Genomic DNA, 23363 nt, shown 5'->3' on the forward strand with positions numbered 1-23363 from the left:
TAGTTTAAAACTCTGTACAATAAGGTCCTATTGGACATTCAGTTGGTAAATTAGAATGAATCCAAAATGAACCATTACTGAGGAGTTTTCTCTTTTTTGAACACTGGCATTACAGTGTCCTTGTGAGATTAATCGTACAGGAAATGCAAGTTCCATGTTTCTCTAACTTATAATAATAGAGTACTATATTTTTATGCAAATAATGCATGCACTATGTGTTTTTTGCCAACCATGTAACCCCCTCACACATTAATTTCCTAGGAGTGCTATGCACATTGTATGTGTGGGTGCATTATTTACATGGATGCATTATTTGTGGAAAAAATACAGTAATTAAAAACAAATTTCCTATTAACCAACCACTAGTTTTAGTCAACAGGAGAAAGACAAGGCGATCTGCTCTTGTAAAGATGACAGCCTAGGAAACCCTATGGGGCCATTCGACTCTGTCACATGGGGTTGCTATGAGTCAGAATCGAATCGATGGCACCCCACACCAACAGTTGTGGTCAAGTTGGTTTTGACTCATGGTGACCCCATGTGTGTCCCCATGTGTGTCAGAGTAGAACTGTGCTCCTTAGGGTTTTCAATGGTTGATTTTTCAGAAGAAAATCACCAGGCCTTTTTTCCCAGGTGCCTCTGCATGGACTCTAATCTCCAACCTTTCAGTTAGCAGCTGAGTATGTTAACCATTTGCAGCAGCCAAGACTCTAACTTCCTAATAAGGCTTATAAAATTGAAACCCTCATTTGTGCTTCTAGCAGAAAGTATCTACACAGGTGATTGCATTTAGCTCTTTCTTTCTCAAGGGATTGCCTTTTAGGAAGGACATATCTACCTTCATTCAGAGAGAGCAGGCAAATTATAGACATGTTGCTGCCCTTGGAGAACTCGGAACATAGTTGAAAGATGGAGATTTTATTTCTTCACACAAACATGAGTTGTAAAGTCCAATATAATAACTCCAAGGGGCATTATTCCTATTGAGCTTACTATAGCATTGCATTGATAGTTAGGACAAGAAAATAGATTGTAAAATGCTTAATAAATTACTGGCAATGAATTTTGAAGATCAGTATAAAACACATAGTCATCATAGTAATTTCAGAAGTCTTTGGGGAAAACAGTGGGAATATCCTGAATTGGTTATTAACATTTATCTTGGGAATGATGACGTTGTAACATTTATGTATTTTGATCATTCTAGGCAATGCCGATCCTGAAGGCCAGGGTTACTGCCAAGCAGGATTTAGTTTGGATTTTTATAAGGTGATTTTTTTTTTTGTCTTGTAGCTTTTATGTAATGTTTATTTTGTCTATTTGAATTTTTTTACCCTCTTCCTCTCACTTCCACCCCTGCAAAGAATAACAACAAAAAAAGAAACTTTAAGTACATATCTAGTACTTTAAGTATCTAGCCTGTTTTGGCAACTTTTCTTTACTTTTTTTTCTGTTTGGACTTTATTCTTATTAAAGTAACACATACTAATATATGCATATGGTAACCTGTTAAACAGTACAGGAATACATATGATGAAAAGCATCCATTTTTCTTTCCACTCCTCATTTTTAAATGAAATCTTCAGAAAAACTCACTATAGAAATGTATTTCTAAAAAGATCACAAGAATTTATAAATTGTTTTCTCTCTTACCCCGAATTGAATTAATATTACTATGAAAATTCACATATCCTTTCGCAAAATTGAAAAGAGAGGTGCCTCGTAAAAATATAGGGGGAGAGATTCATCAACATACCAACTAAAATATTTCAACAACATTTCAGCTGTTCTACTCTCTATCCTTGCCTGTTCTTCCCCTCTCCCACCTCCCTGAAAATTAAAGATGCTGGGTATGGAAAGTGAGGCTGTAAGTGGAAGAGAAAATGTTTATGTCTGCAAATCTGGAGTTTTTGTTCTCTCTCTGGGAAGGGGGTGGGTTGCAGATGTATGGAAAAAAAAAAAGGCATTACTGTGGCCTTGAGATAAATTGGAACCGAATTTTCTTTTTTTGCAAAAGCTCAAAAGACCATGTCTGCTCAATTGCACACCATTAAACATGTAGATGTTTTGTTTGCCTGAGGCAGTGCCAAAAAACTGAATTTATATATTCTCAAGGGGGAGAACACAACGTCCCTAAATTGAGTCAAATTAAAGTCATTTAGCATGATAACACACTAAATAACTGAAAGCAAAAAAGGAGAGAAAATAATTAACCTGTATAACTCAGATTACAGGAGCCTCTTTATAAAAATTACTTTTTTATGTATAACAAATTGTTAGAGCATTGCTTATTAACAATAATTTATGACCATTTAAAATTGTTTTTTTCCCCCAATTATTGTTGTCTTTGTTTTGTAGAATGGAGATCTTATAGTAGGAGGACCTGGCAGTTTTTATTGGCAAGGTATGTTCTGTTAACAGGGAGACGAAGCGGAAGTAACACCAAATGTTAACTTTTTATTACTTTCATTTTATATCCGTATTTATAGTTTATCAAATGAATGAAGCATTATTTCAGTTTGTATTTTATTATGTAAATGATCTTTTCAAATACTGTTGAAACTTCACAATTGTTTATTAAGGATACGGCAGGCTTTGTGCTAGATGCTGGGGGTACAGCAATGAGTAATAGTAGGCTTTGTTCCTACCTTCACGGAGGTTGGTCTCTGGTATACAGGCATTCACTGAATATTCACACAAGTACGTGAGAAACTCCAACCATAATACAGACTATGAAGAAAAGGTTTACCGTGATGGGGCCATGAGGGTAGACGAAGCTTCTCCAGGGTGGCTGCATACAGGCATGTGTTTTATGCGTTGAACATTGGCCCAGGTGGAGCTAAAGTACAACCTGTGCTCTCCTTACAGAGCCATGAGCCTGATGCAGGACATCTGTCCAGAGCGGGTGGCTTTTTCTAATTCAGCAGCAGCCCTAAGATCAACTAGTTAGGAAGCAAAACAATCCTGACCTGAGTTCTGAACCATATGTAAAAGTTAAGTTGGCAAAGAGAGAGGGGACTGTGAGCAAATATTCCTTGGTATAAAGCAATGCAGTGAGGGTGAGAATGGAGTAAGTCAGTGTGCCCAGAGTCAAGAGAACAAGGGAAGGCTGGAGTGGCCTGATGGACCCTGCAGGCTGTCAGACCAAGGGGTAATTGGTTTTGTTGTTACCCTACTAGGAATGGAAAACTTCTGGTAGATTTTAAGAGTTTAAAAGGATGGTTTTTGCTAGAGTAAGAATTTGTTGTTTGTCCTAAGAATAATGGGAAACCACTGGAGAATTTTATGCATAGGGTGCTATGATTGAATTTGTGTTTTGCAAAGAGTACTCCGGTAGTAATATGGAAAATGGGTTGGAAGCTGGCCAATATCAGTGACCTAGTTATAAAGTTATTATAAGGTTATAAGCTAGTTATTAGTGCATAAGATAAACTAGGTATGAGGTCACGTAAGGTTTTGCTTCTTAGAGTGGTGATGGGCAGATTGCAAAGAGGAGACATTTGAGAGGTACTTTAGAAAAGAAATAAACAGCCTACATGATGGGTTGTCTATGGGAGTGAGTGAAAGGAAGATGTCAAGGGTATTTTTCTGACATTTCCGACTGGGTGGTTGTAGGTTGGTGCTACTCCTGAGCTAGAGAGCACTGAAAGAGAACCAGGTTTGGAGTAGGGTGGAGGGGGAAGGTTATGGGTTTGTTTTTGAATATACTAAGTTTAGAAACGTTGAGATCGCCAGGAGTTTTCATGTAAATATTTAAATGTATGGGCTTAAGCTCATAGAAGATATCTAGGCTGAAATATATATTTGCATCACTTACATGTTGGTTATAACTAAAGTCATGGGTGTGGATGGGATGCCTAAAGAGAGAATATAGGAAATATAGACTGAGTTTGGCTATAAATTTTAGGATAGATATAGAGTCGAATCTGAGAGAGATGAATGGTTGAAGGAGGATGACTTTTTTTTAATGAAAGAGACCGTATCATGTTTAAAAGCCAATGGGACAGACCCAGGAGAGGTGGATTCATGATCACATTTTATATGACAGCACAATTAAGTTTAATTAAAACTGTGTAATTATTAACATCAAATAATTAATATTCAGTCTTTAAAATTTATTTTACAAACAGAAAAATGTATTTAAAGCAGCAGCTGGAGATAAAATAAAAATGTGTTTTATATTTAAAAAGATTTTCTTCCAATTCACTTGAATAATTTCACATAATTCTTCCCTTAAATTGAAAAACCATCAGATATAGATGAGTTTCTGAAAATTAGCCATAGCAAGTGCATATAGAAGCATTTGTCTAAGATAAATAAATTAAAATTTTATTTTAGGCTAATTATTATAGTGTTTAAAGACAGCTAAAGGAAACAGGCAAAGTGGGGGATGGGATGGTATTTTGCTTTAACCCAGGGCTGAATATCAGAGAAAACTGGCAAGTTCTACAGACGTTGCTCAGAAATTCACGTGCAAGTACCATTGTTTTAGTAGCGAAGCTATCATTTCAGGCACAGTCACTTGGAATATTTATGACTTGGTTTGCTAGTATTGTTCTGTTTTTGGACTTCAGATGGAAAGACTGGGAATTATGTAGAATTCCCAAAGAATAATTTGGCTTTAAAATTAATAATAAATGTTAGTCCAGAAGGTCTTTTTAAAGTGATTCTCCAGTTTTTCTCCCACAGAGCATGAGATCACACTTTTCCTTTAGATGTCCATATTGAGTAAAGGAGAATTGTTGGCCATCTTTTAGACACAGGCAGTCCCCAGGTTATGAAGGTCCAACTTACGTAAAACCCATAGTACGAACCAGCCCCCATAAAGCCTATTATATTAAAAATTCAAGGAACATACAATAGTTCGTAATAAAAAACGCATGCTACTTTGTGGTACACGTCAAAACATTATTATCACTGTATTATTATGTTAAAGATGTTCTAATATACCTGGAAGTGTTTCTTTAATGATTTTTATCCATAGAAAGGTACACTAGATATATACTAAGGCAAACATTTGACTAACTGATGTTAGATATGAACCATACCTAACTGTTCTGACTTCACACACAAATTCAACTTAAATCAGACTGAGGAACAGAACTCGTTTGTAATCCAGGGGACTGTACTTGCCTACCCCAATACAATTATATTTCAAGATTTCTGATAGTGACTTTATTTGGGAGAAATTAGCCTAAGTTCTTATCATATCCATGTTGGTGGCCACGAACTCTTTTTTTGCTGATACTCTGGGTTTCACTGGACCTTTCTGCTTTCCATTGTCATAATTTCATGCCCAGTATATACGTTGTAGCATAAAAAGTAAATGGCTCACAGACTGTGTAATTCCTTCCTTTAATTTAGCTACTATGTTTTATAATCTATTAATCAAGCGAGTGACTTGGATTTCATACAACATTTGTACTTTGTGGGAACACAAAAAGTCTTATTAGACTGCCAATGGAGACCTTGATTCTAACACGAAATATCATACTAGCCAACTGTCATGGATTGAATTATGTCCCCCCAAAAATGTGTGTATCGATTTGGCTGGGCCATGGTTTCTGGCATTGTGTGATTTTCCTACATGTTTTAATCCTGCCTCTATGATGTTAATGAGGGAGGATGGGTGGCAGTTGTGTTAGTAAGGCAGGACTCAGTCTACAAGATTGGATTGTGTCCTGAGGAGATCCCTTGAGATATAAAAGACAGAAGTGGGGGGGGGGGACCTCATACCATCAGGAAAGCAGTGCCAGGAGCAGAGCGCGTCCTTTGGACCGGGGTCCCCGCACAGAGAAGCTCCTAGTCCGGGGGAACACTGAAGAGAAGGCCGACAGAGAGAAAAAGCCTTTCCCTGGAGCTGATGCCATGAATTTGGACTTTTACCCTACTTTAACTGTGAGGAAATAAACTTTTCTTCGTTAAAACCATCCACTTGTGGTGTTTCTGTTATAGCAGCACTAGATGACTAAGACACCAACCAGCTAGCCTTAGATAATGTACTCACGCTCTTTGGGCCTCACTTTCTCCACCTGTAAGATGCTATGTTTTGGATAGATGATCTCTACGGTTCCTCGTAGCTAAATTATTCTAGGATAAAAATTGAATCATGGAACTTTTGCCTGCAAGTATGTTCACTATTAGATACTTTTATCATTTGAAGGTGGAAGGAGTATGGTGAAGGCAGCAGAAAGACAGATAACATTATATAGTTCATCTTTGGTCATTCTGTCAGAATGGAAAGCTCTACCCAACTTGAATCCACTCCACCTTGCAGTTCTAGTGGCAACTGGGAAAAATCATCTTCATCACTGCATGATCGTCTTCAAGGGAGAATGTATTGTTCAGACATTCTGGGTCTGCCAAGGGAGGGCCTGCCTGTTGTGTTCACTCAGTTACCGTATTAATTTGTTTAAATGCAGGTCAAGTGATCACTGCCAGTATTGCAGATATCATTGCAAATTACTCATTCAAGGATATTCTAAGGAAATTGGCTCGAGAAAAACAGACAGAAGTGGCTCCAGCTTCTTACGACGATAGTTATCTTGGTGAGATCCATTGCTTGAGATATTTTTGACTCCTCAAAAGATAAGCATATTAAATACAGATGCAAATTTTATTCATAATTTGCAGTTGTTGTTTGTTGCCGTGGAGTTGGCTCTGACTCATGGTGAGCTTATGTATAACAGAACAAAATGTTGTTCTATTATTTGGCATCTTATACAAATTTTCTTTTCTTATTAGTTTACAGTGGACTAAACTTCTCATATATCTTTTATTTTTTGGAAAAGACTATTCAAAATTTTTTTGAATAAGACTAAGCCATGATGTATAACCTACATGTCTGAGCAGCTATTTTATAGGCACCACAACAGTGTCTTGCACATCAACTCTCTCACCAGTAGTATGTGGGAATCTCTGGTGGCGCAATGGTTAAGCACTAGACTGCGACTCTGCAGAAGAAACACCTGGTGATCTGCTACTGTAAAGATTACAACCAAGAAAACCCTATGGAGCAGTTCTACTTTGTCGCATGGGGTCACTCTGAGTTGAGATTGACTGGATGGCACTCAACAACAAAACAACAGCAGATACTATTAGCAGGGGCTGCTACCAGTCCAACAGGGGCAATATGACAGCAGCTTTTTCCAGCTTCCAGAGCAACAGCAAGAGACTTCCCTGTTGTTGAAGTGTCCTCAAGATGTGTTACATACAAACTGCACAATGTCACTTCACCACTACTGCTTCCCACGTTTGGTATCCTAGTTGCATTTTGATTGCTTGATGAATATCAAAATTGTAGTTATGTTTTGTCAGCATATCTGGCACATCACTGTACAGCTAAGAGAAATTTGTCAAAAGCTATCTTTAAAGGAAGTAGGAAGTAGGCTTTGCTGGTGATCAGAAATAGCAAAACCCAAGCACAAAGGATATCTTTCAGAGTACTATGTCTGATCATGATGAATCAGCAACTCTTAAAGTGCAAGAGCCACCAGTTATACGTACTTTAAGGTAGACTATGACGCATTCTTAGTTTCAAAATCAACCTTGAAATCTGGTGTTGGTGCCATGCTTCTACTAAAGATCAGTAGTAGCAGATTTGTTACATTTCCGGGATCCAGTATAAAGTATTCATATTTGTTTGATTAATTTTTCCCATGATAGAACTCTACACTTTTATAATGTTTACAGAGATTTCTGAACAAAGCACTTCTATAGTAGTTCTTTCATTTTTCTAGACACAGCTCATTTGTCAAAACTTCAAACCTGTGATTAGTTTTGTTTTATTTTTTAAAATAGGATACTCAGTCGCTGCTGGGGAATTTACTGGAGACTCTCAGCAAGGTGAGAGACATTACTGAGTTTAAGTCATATATAAAGCATGGGAAAATGGTAAGATGACTGAAAAACTCCTTTATGAACAGAATTCAAGAATGTAAATGATAATATTTTGCAGAAAGACAAAAAACACACTTTGGTACCACTTTTATTTTTAAGTCTCAAAGAATTTCATAAGAATGAATATCAATCTTTATAAAATCTAGTTAAGCAATAGAAAATTAGTAGTTCCATGTTATAATGAAAAATATACAGAAGATTAAACAACTTTGCACATCACAGGGAAAGACGGTAGAAAGAAATCATGATTTTCCATCAGATAGCAAAAATATTTAGAAAATGGTTCCAAGCTTTAAATTATTCAAGGATATTTGAAGTAAGGAGCCCTGGGGGCGCAGTGGTTAAGAGCTCGGCTTCTAACCAAAAGTTTGGCAGTTCAAATCTACCAGCCACTCTTTGGAAACCATATTGGGCAGTTCTGTGCTGTCCTATAGGGTCGCTATGAGTCGGAGTCGACTCGACAGCAAGGGGTTGTATATCTGAAGTAAAGGCACTATCAGAGAACATCATCATTTGTACATCCTCTGGCCAGTCAGAGCGTAAAGCTATGTTCACTATTTACTTAGACAAGAGGGAGTGAGAATGCTACGAACATAGTGAGCAACTTGATGTTCTCTGGAATACGAGATCCTTGGACTGCTGGGGGCAGGGGGTGGTATATGGATGAGCTTCACTGGATTTGAACTGCTAGAATTTATATGTAAGATTTTGTATGTATGTGAATTTTCTGAGAAAAGGGCCCATAACTTTCATCTCATTTTCAAAGTTGCTCATGACACAACGAAGGTCAAGATCCTCTGTTCTAGAGTCAGATGTGGTGAGCTAAAGCCCAAGCAAGTGATCTGGCCCTAGCCCATCCCAGGAAGGTAATTTGACATGATGGAAAGAACCTTGCCTCTGCTCTCAGTTCTTGAGTTCTACTACTCACCAACTATATGTCCTGGACATGTTCCTAACCTTTCTAACCCTCAGTTTCCCTGAATGATAAAAGATGATGTTAATGCCTACTTATTAGAGGTTAAGTTAGGGATATGTAAAGCACATGACACATTGTAAGGTGCACTGAAGGCATTCAATAGATGTTAGCTCCTTTTCTGCTTCTTCCTCATGAGGTTGATGTCCAAGTCATGTATTTCCAGGCAGAGTGCCTAAATTTTTCCTGAAGGTGTTAAGAGACTTCTGACGGTTTCACCATGAGTTATTGGAATGCATTTAAGACAAGACTCCTATTTTCTCTACCAACTGAATATTTTTGTAGTTGAATGACAGTTTTTCTAACTTGCCTTAGAGTTCAAGCAATTAAACTGTCTCGATCGGTTTTAAACTTTCTCTGAAAATAATAGGATTAGGAATATCTTTAATAAACGTCATTAGCACAGTTAATAGCCCCGTAGTGTGGTGATCGTATGAGGTTGCAGACTCCAAAGTTACTGGGTATGGTGGTTGAATTTATTTATTTATTTTTAACAAAATTCTGAATGTTTGTAGGATGCAACGGTAGTAGTTGCACTTAATGTCTAGAGTGGGCAAATGCACAGGGACAAGGGTTTATAGATGGTTGCTGGGACTGGGGGGAGGAGGGAGCGGGTGTAACTGCTGAAGTGCTGCTGAGGTTCTGTTTGGGGTTAATAAACCTTTGGAAATGAATTGTGGTGATGGTGGCACAGCACGGTGCGGGTCATTACTGCCACCGAGTTGTGCACTTGGAAATGTTTAGAGTGGCAAACTTTTCTTTATATTTTGTTTTTACCATGATAAAATTAAAAAAAAAAAGTAGTGGTTGCCATGTACTTGGAATGGCATTCTCCCTCTTCATCTTTCCTTGACAGGCCTGATCCTGAAATCAATCAATTCCATCATATCTAATTGTGGTTTATTTTTAAGTGCCAGGAGAATTAAATTCATACCAAATAAACATTGTTGAAAACTAGGCAGTGTACTAACAGTTCTGACAGTTTCCCTGACAATCCATACAGATGGCTTAGTTTTTCCGAATCCTTTTTTATTCTCTAAGAGCATACTTCACCTTCCTTCCTCTTACTGTAGATGAACTATTCATGCTCCTGTCTACGGCCAATCCTTTTGCTTTACATTGGATCCCATCCCCTCTGGGGACTCAGAGACGGGACTCCAGCGCTTTTCTCCTCTCTGTCTCAGTTTATCAATTTTCCTCTCTCTGCTGGATCATTCCCGCCAATATATAGGCATACGGTTTTTCTCCCTTTTAAAAGAAAATACTTTGTTACTACTTCCCCCTCCAGCAACCATTCTATTTCTCTGGTTTGAAGACCTGCCAATCTTCTCTGCCTGTGTTCTCTGTCTGCTGCTCCTGCTCCCATTCTCTGAAACCAATTCCAGTCAGACTGTGTCCCTATGACTCTTGTCAGATTGCTCCATGTAGCTCATCATCCTAGATGATCAAGAGCATTAGGCACAGCTGATCACTCCCTCATCGTTTCTTCACTTGGCTTGCCAGACACCGGCAGCTGCTTCTAGATCTCCTTGACTGACTTCTTAATTTCCTTCACCTCTTAACATTGGAGTGCCCTAAGGCTAAATTCCGACTGATAACAACCCCAGTGACAGAATAGAACTGCCCCCTAGGGCTTTCTTGGCTGTAATCTATGGCAACAGATTGCCCGGTCTTTGTCCCACAAAGCCACTTGGTGGGGTCAAAGAGCCAACATTTCAGTTAGCCTCTGAGCACTTCATTGTGCCACCGGAGCCACCGGAGCCACCTGGGCTCCTTAAGGAAAGCTTAGACTTATGGAAATGAGAACTAGAAAGATCTTTGACAATCAGCAATTCCAAATGCTTTGTATTGGAAGTGACTGGAAAACATTACGTTCAATGACTCATCCCAGGTATATGGCAGACCCAAGACTAAAACTATTGTTTTCCAAACTAAAGTCAGATCTCTGTAACAAAACTCCATTGGAATAAGCTGCCCTTTCCCCTAGAGTTGCCTCCTTTATCTCTAGTACTGAAACTTCCTTCTCGGGGTGTCCTTGGCTGACAGGTTGGTCCTGAGGGCTGCTGCCACAGAGAGGTCCAGGAGGCCAGACTCATATAATTTATGATATGTGGCTTTTCCTTAAGTAACCAACATTGTTTTAACATATTGTGGGCAGGAGCTTCACTTTTTACGCTAGTACTAAAGATGTCATCAGAGTGAAAGCTGGAAAAATCAGGGTAAAAGGTTTAACCTCAAGTTTACATGCAGAGACCTGAGAAGCCAGGCTTATGTTTTACAGGCAGAGACTCCTGGCAGTGTATAATGGGGACAGACAAATTTCAAAGTACGATTTTTGTTCTGTTGTCAGCAGAATATGCAAAAACAAATGGAAAACCCCGACTTCAAATTTCTAACCCTCTAAACCCTGGGGGCATAGTGGTTAAGAGTTTGGCTGCTAACCAAAAGGTCAACAGTTTGAATCCACCAGGTGCTCCTTGGAAACTCTATAGGGCAGTTCTACTGTGTCCTATAGGGTCACTATGAGTCGGAATTGACTTGACAGCAACGGGTTTGGTTTGATTTTTACATGATACGTGATGGTTAAGGTTCCTAGGTGGTGCAGATGGCTTGCACTCGGCTGGTAACTGAAAGCTTGGCAGTTCAAACCCACCCGGCAGTACTGTGGAAGAAAAGGCTTGGCAATCTGCTTCCATAAAGATTACAGCCAAGAAAACCCTATGGAGCAGTTCTACTCTGTAACACATGGGGTCACCCTGAGTTGGAATTGATTTGACAGCAACTAGCAACAACAACAACATGATAGTTATTCATTAAAAAGCAATTTGGAAATGGATATGGTGATGGTTGCACAACATGGTGAATACAAGTAGTCACTGAATTGCACGTGTGAAGAATGTTGAAATGGCAAATGTTTTGTTACATATATATTTACCACAATAAAAAAAGCACTGTCTTTACTAATGATATGTTATATAGCTTTAAAATATATGTGTAATTGCCCTTTTGAATGACTATTTTTATCCTCAGAATTGGTTGCTGGAATTCCAAGAGGCGCACAGAATTTTGGATATGTGAGTACTGAGACTGCATTGGAGGAGGTTTTCTTGTATGTGCGAAGAAATGTTTTGTTTTATTTTACTTTTAAGTCTTTTAAAATGTCCTTTAATATGAGTGACCCTAATGAGCCCCTCCTACTGATTCATGCTATTTGCTTACTAAAAAGGAAGTGTACTACTTTAAAAAATCATCTATATGAGACCAAACAATCAACATTTACCCTAAAGCAAAGATGAGATGGTAAGGGGAGCAGGGACGCTAGATTAATGGAAACAGAACAACCAGAATGGAAATAATGAGAATGCTGACACAAAGTGAAAAATGTAACCAATATCACTGAACAATATGTATAGAAATTGTAAATGAGAACCTAATTTGCTGTGTAAACTTCCACCAAAAACATAATAAAATATAAAAAAATAAAATAAAAAGAAAGCACAAAAATGAGGCTAAATTTGTTCTGATCCATGTGCAGGATTGGCTACATAACTTGTGGGCCTACTGCAAAATGAAAATGCAGGTCCCCTTGTTCAAAAATTATTAAGAATTTTAGACAATGATGGCAGAGCATTAAACCAAGCACATGGGGCCCATCTGAATGCCAGGCCCTGTGTGACTGCATTGGACACATGTCTGTGCAACTTTCCTGTCCATGTTCATATTCTAGGAATAATTGTTGATAGGATCAATGTCTTAATATGTCTTGTATGATAGAAATAATAAAATTAATAGTTATTTCGCTAATGTATTCATTTCTCAGGGCTGCTGTAACAAACCACAACTAAGTAGCTTAAACCAACAGACATTCATTTATTCTGTTGCAGTTCCAGAGACCAGAAGTCTGAAATCAAGGTGTCACCAGAGCCACACTCCCTCTGATGACTCTAGGGGAGAATTCCTCTTTGCCTCTTCCAGTTTCTGGTGGTTCCTGGCATTCTTTGGCTTCTGATAAAATAACCCCAGTCTCTGCCTGCATCTTCACGTGGCCTTCTTACCTGTGTCTATGTGTATCCCCTCTTCCTATAAGAATACCAGTCATTGGATTTAGGGCTCATCCTAAGTCTAGGATGATTTCGTCTCAAAATCTTTCCCTAATTACCTCCTCAAAAAACCTATTTCCAAATAAGGTCACATTCTGAGGTTCCAGTGGACATCAGTTTTGTGGGGACACTATTCAACCCACTATAACTAGTTACTGTGAAATTAGGAAAAGAAAATAAATAGATCATATGAAAATAAAAATATATTTTAAACAATGTTTATCTTTTAAGTATCTAGAGAACACATAATGTTTATGGATTTGGGGTTGGCCAAATAGAATTAAAAGAAGTATTTCGCTATATGGATTGCCTTTTAAAATTTCATTGTTTTCAAAGAGCTATAACCATCAATTTCTCATAATAGCATAAGCACAGAAATAGATTTAGACAAAAATCATAATTGAATAAATTAACTCATCATCAGGTTAACTGCTCTTAGTGTTCTTGAATTCAACTCTTCTTTTCCCATTTTAGAGCAGTAAGCATGTATTTTGTCAGAAAGTATCCTTTACTTAACCATAAGGAAAAAGTTTGATTGGTTTTTAAAATATAAAACTTTTTTTTTGTTTTACAGATAGTTAACCATCTATCACTCTTCATAAAAATTTTTAAAGGATTTAAGTTGTAATTTAAAAAAAATTCTCCAATTCTATGTTAAGTGATGTAACCTATCTAATTTATGATTTCAGGTTTCAATTATTAACTCTACAGATATGACCTTTATTCAGAATTTCACTGGTGAACAGGTAAAACCATTTTAACATCAAATAATGAATGTCATTCTATACTAGTAGTATACTGTAATATTCATATTATTCATTCATTCAAGAAATATTTATTGAGCACCTACTGTGTGCTGGAAACTGTTCTGGGCACTGGGGCTATAACAGCATTTAAGACAGGCAAGATCCCATCTCTTGTAGAGCAGTGGAGAAGTTAGGGAAAGAACAGTTAATTAACAAACAAATGCTCATGATAATTTTAGGTAGTGGTAAGTGATATAAAGAAAATAAAACAGAATTATAAAACGTGGGGGTATGTGGCAAGGGAACTCTTAGATTATCAGGGAGGCCTCTAAGCTGGCAACATCTGAGCTGAGGTGTGAATGGTTAGACACAGCCCACCTTATCATCTTGTCCAGAATGTTTCAGGCAGAGGAGACAGCTGGTACAAGGCCTTTAAGCAGCCAGCTGGGTGTGTCCGAGGAGCAACAAGAAAGTCAAGGGAACTGTAAGCAAATGACAGAGGTAGGAGCCAAGGATGGGGAGGAGGCATGTGAGCCTGTTTAGGAGTGTGGGCTTATTCTAAGTGCAGTGGGAAGCAGTTTTGTATTGACATCAGATTTTCAATACATAGTATAGAGACACATGAAGATACTGAATGGGGAGGAGGGACAGTTATAGAAACAGCCTGGGCTTCAGAAGTAGACGGATCAGTGTTCCCGTCCTCACTGTTCCACTCATGGATAAATTCACTTAACTTCTCTGAGCCGCATTTGCAGAACAAGAATAAAACATCTAGCTTCCAGTCTCCATTAGAGAATGAAAGGAATTGAGGACTGTAAATTACTTAGAAGAGTTCCTGACAAGAAAGTCAATAATTGAGAAACTCCTCAAGAAATGTTAATTCCATTCTACTCCCTTTCCTTTCAATTAAACAAAAACCACAAAATTCCCATTTGCTATTAAATCTATCATTAGATATACATGTAAATAAATGTATGTGCCTACAATAATCATGGGAGCCCTGGTGGCACAATGGTTAAGTGCTTGGCTGCTAGGCTGCTAACCAAAAGGTCAGCAGTTCAAACCCACCAGTGGTTCAATGGGAGAAAAGACCTGGAGATCTGCTCCCGTAAAGATTGCAGCCTAGGAAACCCTATGAGGCAGTTCTACCCTGTCATATAGGGTCACTATGAGTTGGAACCAACTTGATGGCATACAATAACAACAACACAATGATCATCAGCTATTACTTATTAATTTCTGCAATATATAGATTCTTGGTCTCTAAATATAAATCTAAATATATTAAAAGTATAGTAAAAATCTAAGATCGATGAACTTGTTATGTTTATAGCTCTTAGGAAACTTTTTAAGATTTATTTACAAACAAAACTACAGATTTAATTTAAAATTAAATACAAACAAAACTAGGAAGCAAGAAACCTTAAGTTAACAACATTAATTTGGACAGGTGATGTTGCTTTGCTGCAGTAAATTGCTCCTCACAGTGAAACTCTGGTACTGGTGGCCAGTGGGTAGTCAGTAAAATTCCATCCATTAGAAAGTGTGCCCCATGGGAGACAGGGACTTTTGTCTTTTTTGTTCACTGTTCCGTTTGCACTGCCAGAACAATGTCTAGCAACAAAGTAGGTGCCAGGTACCAAGTACTCTTTCTTGAGGGAATAAGTGCACAAATTAACAAGTGTCATGCACTAACTCATTTTACCCACCTCTTTTCTGTATTCCAAACATACATTTTAAAATACTTATTTCTAGTATGCCATCATTTCGCCTTCATGCAGAGGAAATGCGTCATTTGTGTGTTAAGCTTGCCTCTGTTCATTTCTCCAAACCCAAGGAAAAGTAATATTCATGCCAATTACATGGTAAACTCAAACACAAATAGCACTGAAGTTGTCTAGCCACGAGTGGTTGTTCAGATGACCCAACACATGTTTATATCAATCTTTCAAGGTGATTAGCAAAATAAACACACACACAAACCCTCCTAGAGAATCAAATGTCTGAAGAATAGATGTTATACTCTTCTGGGGTGTAGAGATCCAAATTTGAGATCCACAGATTTACTCAAATGAAAAGAAACAAGGGCACGGATCATTTGGAAAATATTTGTAATGTCTTTTGTATTTTCATTTGAAAGTATTTGTGTTTTACTTTTTTCTTAGTAACTCTGTTTCTCAGTTTTTTTTTTAATAGCTTCACATTAAAAAATAAGTGTACATTTCAAACTTGACATTAGCTGCCAACATTGAGCTCCTGTCTTTCAAAATGTACTCTGCTCTTTCTTTATCGTATCTCTTCCTTGAGACAGCAGAGAGAATTCAGTGTTCTAGTTAGAAACATCTCTTGGCAGGTTACTGTTAGATGCTGCATCTCTCAGTAGGAATTAACAAAGTTCATGAGTGGCATCAACCAAGGTGTTAATGCAGTGATCAAGTAATTAAGAGAGACAAGTAGTAGCCCTGGTAGACCTGATGCAGCATGTCGTGAAGTAGCTATGAATGATGAGGAGCCCTCTGCAGTGCAAGCTACCCACAAGTACTCACTAACATGGGGAACAGTTGGGCCTGCTAGCAGTGAGAGAGAGAGAGACAGAGTGTTTGTGTGTATGTGTGTCTCAAGAACTAAAGGACGTTTTTAAGAACACCAAAATTCAGGACAAGAGACTGAAATATCAGAAATTCAGGTGAGAGTTTCCTCTCTTCTCCAAGTGTACTCTTAGGGCTATAGAAAATAAAGAATTCCAGGAGTAAAGGGCTAGACCGCGTAGTTGGTGTCTGTCTCAGAAAGGGTTCTCTAGAAAAACAGAACCAGAAATAAATAAATATTTATGTATTTTGAGGAATTGGCTCACATGCTTGTGGGGGCTGGCAAGTCCAAAATCTGTAGGTCAGGCAACAGGCTGGCAACTCCAGCAAGCTTATCCATTTACTGTCTTGAAACAGAATCCTTCCTCAGGAAACCCCAGACCTTGTGCTTAAGGCCTTCAACAGATGGAATGAGGCCCACACACCCATACTAGCCTAAGGTCAATATGATAAATGCTAATCACATGTAAATACCTTCATAGCAACATCTAGACTAGTGTTTGACCAAACTACTGGGCACCATAGCATAACCTAGTTGCCACGTAAAATTAGCCATTGCAGTGTTTAAAGATTTTCAGCTGGCCAGAACACTCACAGATTCTTTAAGGACTAGCCACTGAGCTAATATGACCAGCAAGGCAGAGTATGCTCCGGATCTGAAAGCCATTCTGCTATAAGGCAGACCCTGGTGGTGAGCTCTGGTTAGCTTCCTTCCCTCTGAGATAACACAGGCTATTCCTAGGTCCCATTGTACTGGCCAGAGTCAATGATCCTGGGCTTCTGCCTGTTGTCTTTACTGTAACTAGAACCTACCTCTGATTCCCAATATTCTGTAGAGTCTTGACAAGCTGTCTAGTTCTGGTCACTTCCTCCCAGGGTCTGGCTAATGCTCCTTTACCCATTGTCATTGGCTGAGGTCCTATTAAGAATGGATCAGTTGCCTGAAAACAGGATGCTGTCATCCTGCTGACCTAATCTGGTCTGAGGCCATACCTCATCCACCACCTTGGATTACCCCGAGTATTGCAGTCTTTTCAATTTTCAATTTTTCTTTTGATACTGAATGTGGTACTGCCATCTAAGGGAGCCAGTCCTGGGTTGAATTTGTTTCTCTAGGCAACCAATTTGCTCCTCTCACCACCAACTCATGTTACTGAGATTCCAGCAAGCCTCACATTTGAGGCTAAGATGTAACTTGGCCTTCCAGATCATGATTTAGGATGGCCAAATACTGAACTCTTAGCTATAGAAAAATTTGAGCTAATGTATTTGTCAAAAAACTTTGATTAGCAGGATTTTTTAATGAACACAAAGTGTTTTTTGACATTTCTTCCCCCAAAATTTGGGCTTTAGTCTACTCATTAGTCTGGAATTTTTCACAAAGCATTTAACACTACCTTTCATGATGGTTATTATGGAAAATATGGAAAAATAAGGCTGTGATAATAGTGAAGTTGGATGGATTTTATAACTGTTCAGGCAGTGCAAACAGAAGAGTGAACAAAACAGACAAAAGTCCCTGTCTTCCACAGAGCACACTTTCTAGTGGATCATAGGCTGATTCAATTGGTAGACGATGGGAGACTTGAGTCAGCTAAAGCATTGGATGGCAGAGTATGGAAGCAATAAATCTTGGCAAGCTGAAACTATGGGCCAAATCTAAAAAGGTTATAAATCCTGAAAACATAACAGAAACTTCAGTTTTAGAATTTAGGGAGGTTATGTTATGCTAGTTACACTCATGGAGAAGATTTAGTGGTCTTAGTTGACTATAGAGGATCCCTGGTGGTGCACTGGTTAAGAGATACGAAAGCTAACCAAAAGGTCAGCAGTTAGAATCCACCAGCCAGTCCTTAGAAACCCTAGGGGGCAGTTCTACTCTGTCCTGCAGGGCTGCTATGAGTCAGAATCAACTTGACAGCAATGGGTTTTGGGGTTTTAGTTTACTGTAAGTACAATATGAAGTGATACTGAGATGTGGCTCCCTCCAAAATTAAAAATCTTTTTATGCTTCAATAGTATAAATAAAGTGCCCAAACTAAGAGAGTGTAAGTGCCATTTAAGTCGGCTCCTGTCAACCTACTTTGTCTACTCTTTGGTAACACATGTAGTATCTCTAGGAAAGAGGAGCCAGGATGGTGAACCAACTGAAAATATTTTTATATAAGACTTCGTATGGAAGTGGAATTACTAGATTTATTCTGTGAGGTTCCAAATTGCAGGACTAGTTGGAATTAAAGACTAGATTTACAGAAGAGCCAAATTTAGCAAAGAGTATTGTAATAGTTGTATCCAGAAATTGAATGGGCTAATTGTTGAACATCTCTAGAGGATGTCCAAGCAGTTGTCAAGGATATTGTGGGGAAAAATTATGCATCGGGTCAAGGGTTGGAATAAATGACTTGAAGACTCTGTCCAAGTCCAAGTCTGTAAATTTCAAAGCAAAAATGTACTGCAATGAGATTAATCTTTCAGAAGTGATTGAGAGGTGATTATATAAAAAGGATTTTGTGAACACAAAATATGTCACCATATGGTTTTCCCTTGCAGATGGCGTCATATTTTGGATATACCATTGCAGTATCAGATGTTAACAGTGACGGGTAAGTTTATAAGACCTTCTTTATTCAATTTATATTCATCCATAAAGATGTTTTATTTTTTCTTAATGAGATACATCCTTCCGTGATTCCTCAACAAGAAAATAGAGGCTCTGTTGTTTTAGTGCTTTTGGTTCAAGCCAAGAAGATGTGTCTAGTAAACTCTCTGTCATCCTATTTTATGTCTTTACTGAGATTTTTCACATCTGCCACTTCTAGAAGGGGACTGTTTGATTTAGTTTTATCTTTAATTTTATGAAGTGAATAGTCCCCCCATTCAAATTCATAGACACTGAAGGGTTTGCTCATCTGGCTGTCTTCACTCCTAGAATTCCCCTTAGCACTTGTAGACATTCATAAAACAATTGCACATTGCAAAAAATAGATTTTTTTCCCACCTAACATTACTTTAACCAACATATTAGTAACACCCAGGGAGAAGATAACATAATGTTACATTATTTTTTAGAGATTCTGCTAGCAAATTTCAATGGATCTTGGACCAAATATTATGGTAAATTATGGCTGTGTTTAAATCTTTAGTTCAAAGATAAGTTATAACAAAACACTCCTTGGATTCTCTAAAAGTGCCTAATTAAGAGTTAAATTTACAAATTATTAATAATATAATGATTAGGTTGAGATGTACTGATTATTCATTCATCCAGTAAATGTTTTTGGAGTACCCAGTATGTGCCAGGCATTGTCTCAGTGCCCAAAATATAGCAGTGAATAAGACAGATAGGGATTCTTCTCTCATAGAGCTTACATTTTCATAGAAAGCAAATATCTGAAGAATCCTTCCTGTGTTCCAGGATCTGGGCTAAGCATCTTAGATACATCTTTAGTAGACATTAGCTGTGACATTTGTATAGTAGAAATGTGCTTTATATATTGTGTTGTGGTATATGATTGGAGATAAATTTAAGTAAGTTTTGTACCTTTTGGAGCACAGTGGTTAAGACCTTGGCTGCTAACCAAAAAGGTCAGCCATTCGAATCTACCAACTGCTCCTTGGAAGCTCTATGGGTCAGTTCTACTCTGTCCTGTAGGGTTGCTGTGAGTTAGAATTTTTGGTTGGACCTCTTGGAAACTGTCTTTATATTATTCTTTCATTTAACATATATTTCTTGAGCATCTACGAGTTAGCACTGCTCTAGGTGCTAGGACATAGCCAAGAACAAGACAAAAAACTCTACCCTTGTGAAAGTTATACTAGGGTTGTAGGGTAGGAGCTGCAGACAGTAAGCTAAGGGAAGTATACTGGTTGCCATGGAGTTGATTCCGAATCATAGCCACCCTACAGGACAGAGTAGAACTGCTGCATAGTGTTTCCAAGGCTGTAATCTTTAAGGAAGCAGATCACCACATCTTTCTCCCACAGAGCGGCTGGTGGGTTCAAACTGCTGACCTTTCAGTTAAACTGAGCGCTTAAGCACTGCACAACCAGGGATCCTTAAGGAAAATATTCAATCCAAAACCAAACCCATTGCTGTTGTGTCGATTCCAACTCATAGTGACCCTATAGGCAGAGCAGAACTGCCCCAGAAGATTTCCAAGGCTGTAAATCGTTATGGAAGCAGACTCCCACATCTTTCTCCCATGAAGTGGCTGGTAAATTCGAACTGCCGATCTTTTGTTTAGCAGCCATCCCTTTAACCATTGCACCACCAGGAATCCTTAAGGAAAGTATAGAGTATGTTAAATGTTTATAAGTTCTATGTGGGAAAAACAAAACAAAACAAAAAAACAGAAGGGGAATAGAGAAGATTGGGCAGGATGTAATTTTAAACTGGGTAGGTCAGGAAGGTTACAGTTGGCAAAAAGACCTAAAGGAATAAGAGAAGAAACCATAATGATAAAGTGTTTCAGGTATAGGAGCAAAAAGTACAAATACCATGAGGTAGGAGCTCCTGGCATACTGGAGGAACAGCAAAGAGACGGTTGGCTGGAGCAATGAGTGAAGGGGAAAAGTGTAGGAGAGAAGTCAGAAATAACAAGATGAGGGACCAGATTATGATGGTTCATGGGCCATCTCATTATTCCAAACTACTGTACATAAATCTGTTGCCGTCAAGTCGATTCGCACTCAGTAGTGCCACACCAACTCTATTTGGGGCTAAAACGTGCTTCCAGGAAGGATACACCATCCTCTGAGCCACTGGAGGATTCTAAGTGAGGGAGTGGCCTGCTCCACTTTGGTTTTAACAGGAGCCCGCCAGCTGCCAGGTCTAGACGGCTGAGGGGCATTCTGGGAGCCTATTGCAATAAACCAGGTGAGGCAGGACTGAGGCTTGGGCCTGGGAGATCGCAGTGGAGGGAAATAGAAGTGGCTGAATTCTGGATATATTTTGATGGTATATTTGAATGTCAATCTTACCCAAGAATCAGTTAATTTAAAATTAAGTTGCTTTTATCTTCAGTTGTCTCATTTGTGAAAATAAAGTAACAATGAGGACAGTCATTCAGAATTTCCAACGTGAATGACCTGTATTTGTTACTGATGCCTTTTATTAATTTAGAAAGAAAATGGCTAAAGACTGACTCGAGGCCAAAACATGGTATGCTGTCCAGATTTAGTATGCCCATCCTTTCCTGAAAACAAAAAAATCCCACAGTAGCCTTTCAGATATGCATAGACACGTTTTGCCACAGACAGTGATACAGCATGCTCAAGGGCTTTTCCCCTGGGGGCCATGCCTCATTTAATGGCACAGATTATTAACTCAGTGTGTTCCTATCTATAGGTTTGTCCTATTTTAGATCCTTTTAACTTTCCTGGATTTCACAACATGCCCTTCAGGGCACTGTCTCCTTCCTGGAAACACACTTGCTCTAGACTATAACAATGTTTTGTGACAACACTTATAGTCCATTTTTTCACCATATTAAAAAAAACAAAAAACCTGAAAGAAAAGCACCTCATTGGTTTCCTCCTGACCAAAACAACATGGTTGTAAGGAACACAGGAATTTTCTGGGAATAATTTGTCTGTTTTTTTCTTGATTTCTTAAATATTTCCCTGCACACTATTTCTTTATTATTAGGTAATATTTTCCAAATTCTTTAGACTACATTGAAGAATATGTCCAAAACTTAATATTGCCATTCTTAAAGATAAAGTACCCATAGATTCTCGGTGTGTATGTTAATATGCTATTTTTAATTACTTAGATGCTATGTAAATTCAAGGTCCTATTATAAACGGAGGCCTGGTGGTGCAGTGGTTAAGAGTTATGGCTGCTAACCAAAAGGCTGGCAGTTTAAGTTCACCAGCTGCTCCTTGGAAACCCTATAGGGCAATTCTACTCTGTCCTGTGGGGTCACTATGAGTCAGAATCCACTCGGTGGCAACAGGTTTGGTTTTTATTATTATGATAAATGTATGCTCTGGAAGCAATTGAGATTGGTCAAGGACGATACTAATATTCATCCCAGATAAAGATATACAACTCAAGTCAAAGTCCTATATCACAAAATAATTAGCTTGTTTGTGTCTTTAAGTCTAAGGTGTGTCTCTTGTAGGCAGCGTATAGCTGGATCATGTTTTTTATCCAGTCTGCCACTCTGTCTCTTTATTGGTGCATTTAGTCCATCTACATTCAGTGTAATTATTGATAGGTATGAGTTTAGTGCTGTCATTTTGATGTCTTTTTTTGTGTGTTGTTGGGTTTCTTTGTTCCACTTAATTTTCTGTGCTCAGTCGTTTTTCTTTACGTATTTTCTTTTCATCTTTTTCATTGTTGTTGATTTTGTGTTTGCTGAGTCTTTATATTTTTCTTGTTTTTTATTTTGACTTGTAGGATTGTTAGTTTCCTTTGTGGTTACCTTAATATTTACCCCTATTTTTCTAAGTTTATACCAGTCTTTTATTTCTTTATGACGACTTCACTTCCTCTTCATATATCTATGTCTACATTTTTTAAGTCCTTCTTTTTTGTTTTAATGTTGTTATCTTATACGTATTGACATCTGTTGCCCTATTTTCTGTGTTTTAGCTTTGATTTATTTTTGTGACTTCCCTATCTGGGTTGATATCTGGTTGCTCTGGCCTGTTCTGGTCTTGGGTTGTCATCTGATGATACTGATTTTCTAACCAGAGAACTCCCTTTAGTATTTCTTGTAATTTTGGTTTGGTTTGTGCAAATTCCCTAAACTTCTGTTTATCTGGAAATGTCCTAATTTCACCATCATATTTGATAGACAGTTTTGCTGGATATATAATTCTTGGCTGGCAGTTTTTTTCCTTCAAAGCTTTATGTATGTCATCCCATTGCCTTCTTGCCTGCATGGTTTCTGCTGAGTAGTCCGAGCTTATTCTTACTGACTCTCCTTTGTAGATGACTTTTCAATTATCCTTAGCCATTCTTAAAATTCTCTCTTTATCTTTAGTTTTGGCAAGTTTGATTATAATATGTCTTGGTGACTTTCTTTTGGGATCTACCTTATGTGGGGTT

General features: G+C 38.2%; 1 protein-coding gene across 1 annotated transcript in view; it reads left to right on the plus strand.

The window, feature by feature from the left end:
- Positions 1-23363, plus strand: part of ITGA8 (integrin subunit alpha 8) — a 225592-nt gene that overhangs the window by 38554 nt on the left and 163675 nt on the right. The window contains exons 5-11 of the mRNA XM_004379662.2: positions 1208-1269; positions 2359-2404; positions 6423-6548; positions 7801-7845; positions 11903-11946; positions 13662-13718; positions 18857-18909. Coding sequence (XP_004379719.1) covers positions 1208-1269; positions 2359-2404; positions 6423-6548; positions 7801-7845; positions 11903-11946; positions 13662-13718; positions 18857-18909 — 433 coding nt within the window. The remainder of the gene's footprint in view (positions 1-1207; positions 1270-2358; positions 2405-6422; positions 6549-7800; positions 7846-11902; positions 11947-13661; positions 13719-18856; positions 18910-23363) is intronic.

This window comes from Trichechus manatus, unplaced genomic scaffold, assembly GCF_000243295.1.
Source record: "Trichechus manatus latirostris isolate Lorelei unplaced genomic scaffold, TriManLat1.0 scaffold00067, whole genome shotgun sequence".
In the NCBI taxonomy this organism is placed as follows: domain Eukaryota; kingdom Metazoa; phylum Chordata; class Mammalia; order Sirenia; family Trichechidae; genus Trichechus; species Trichechus manatus.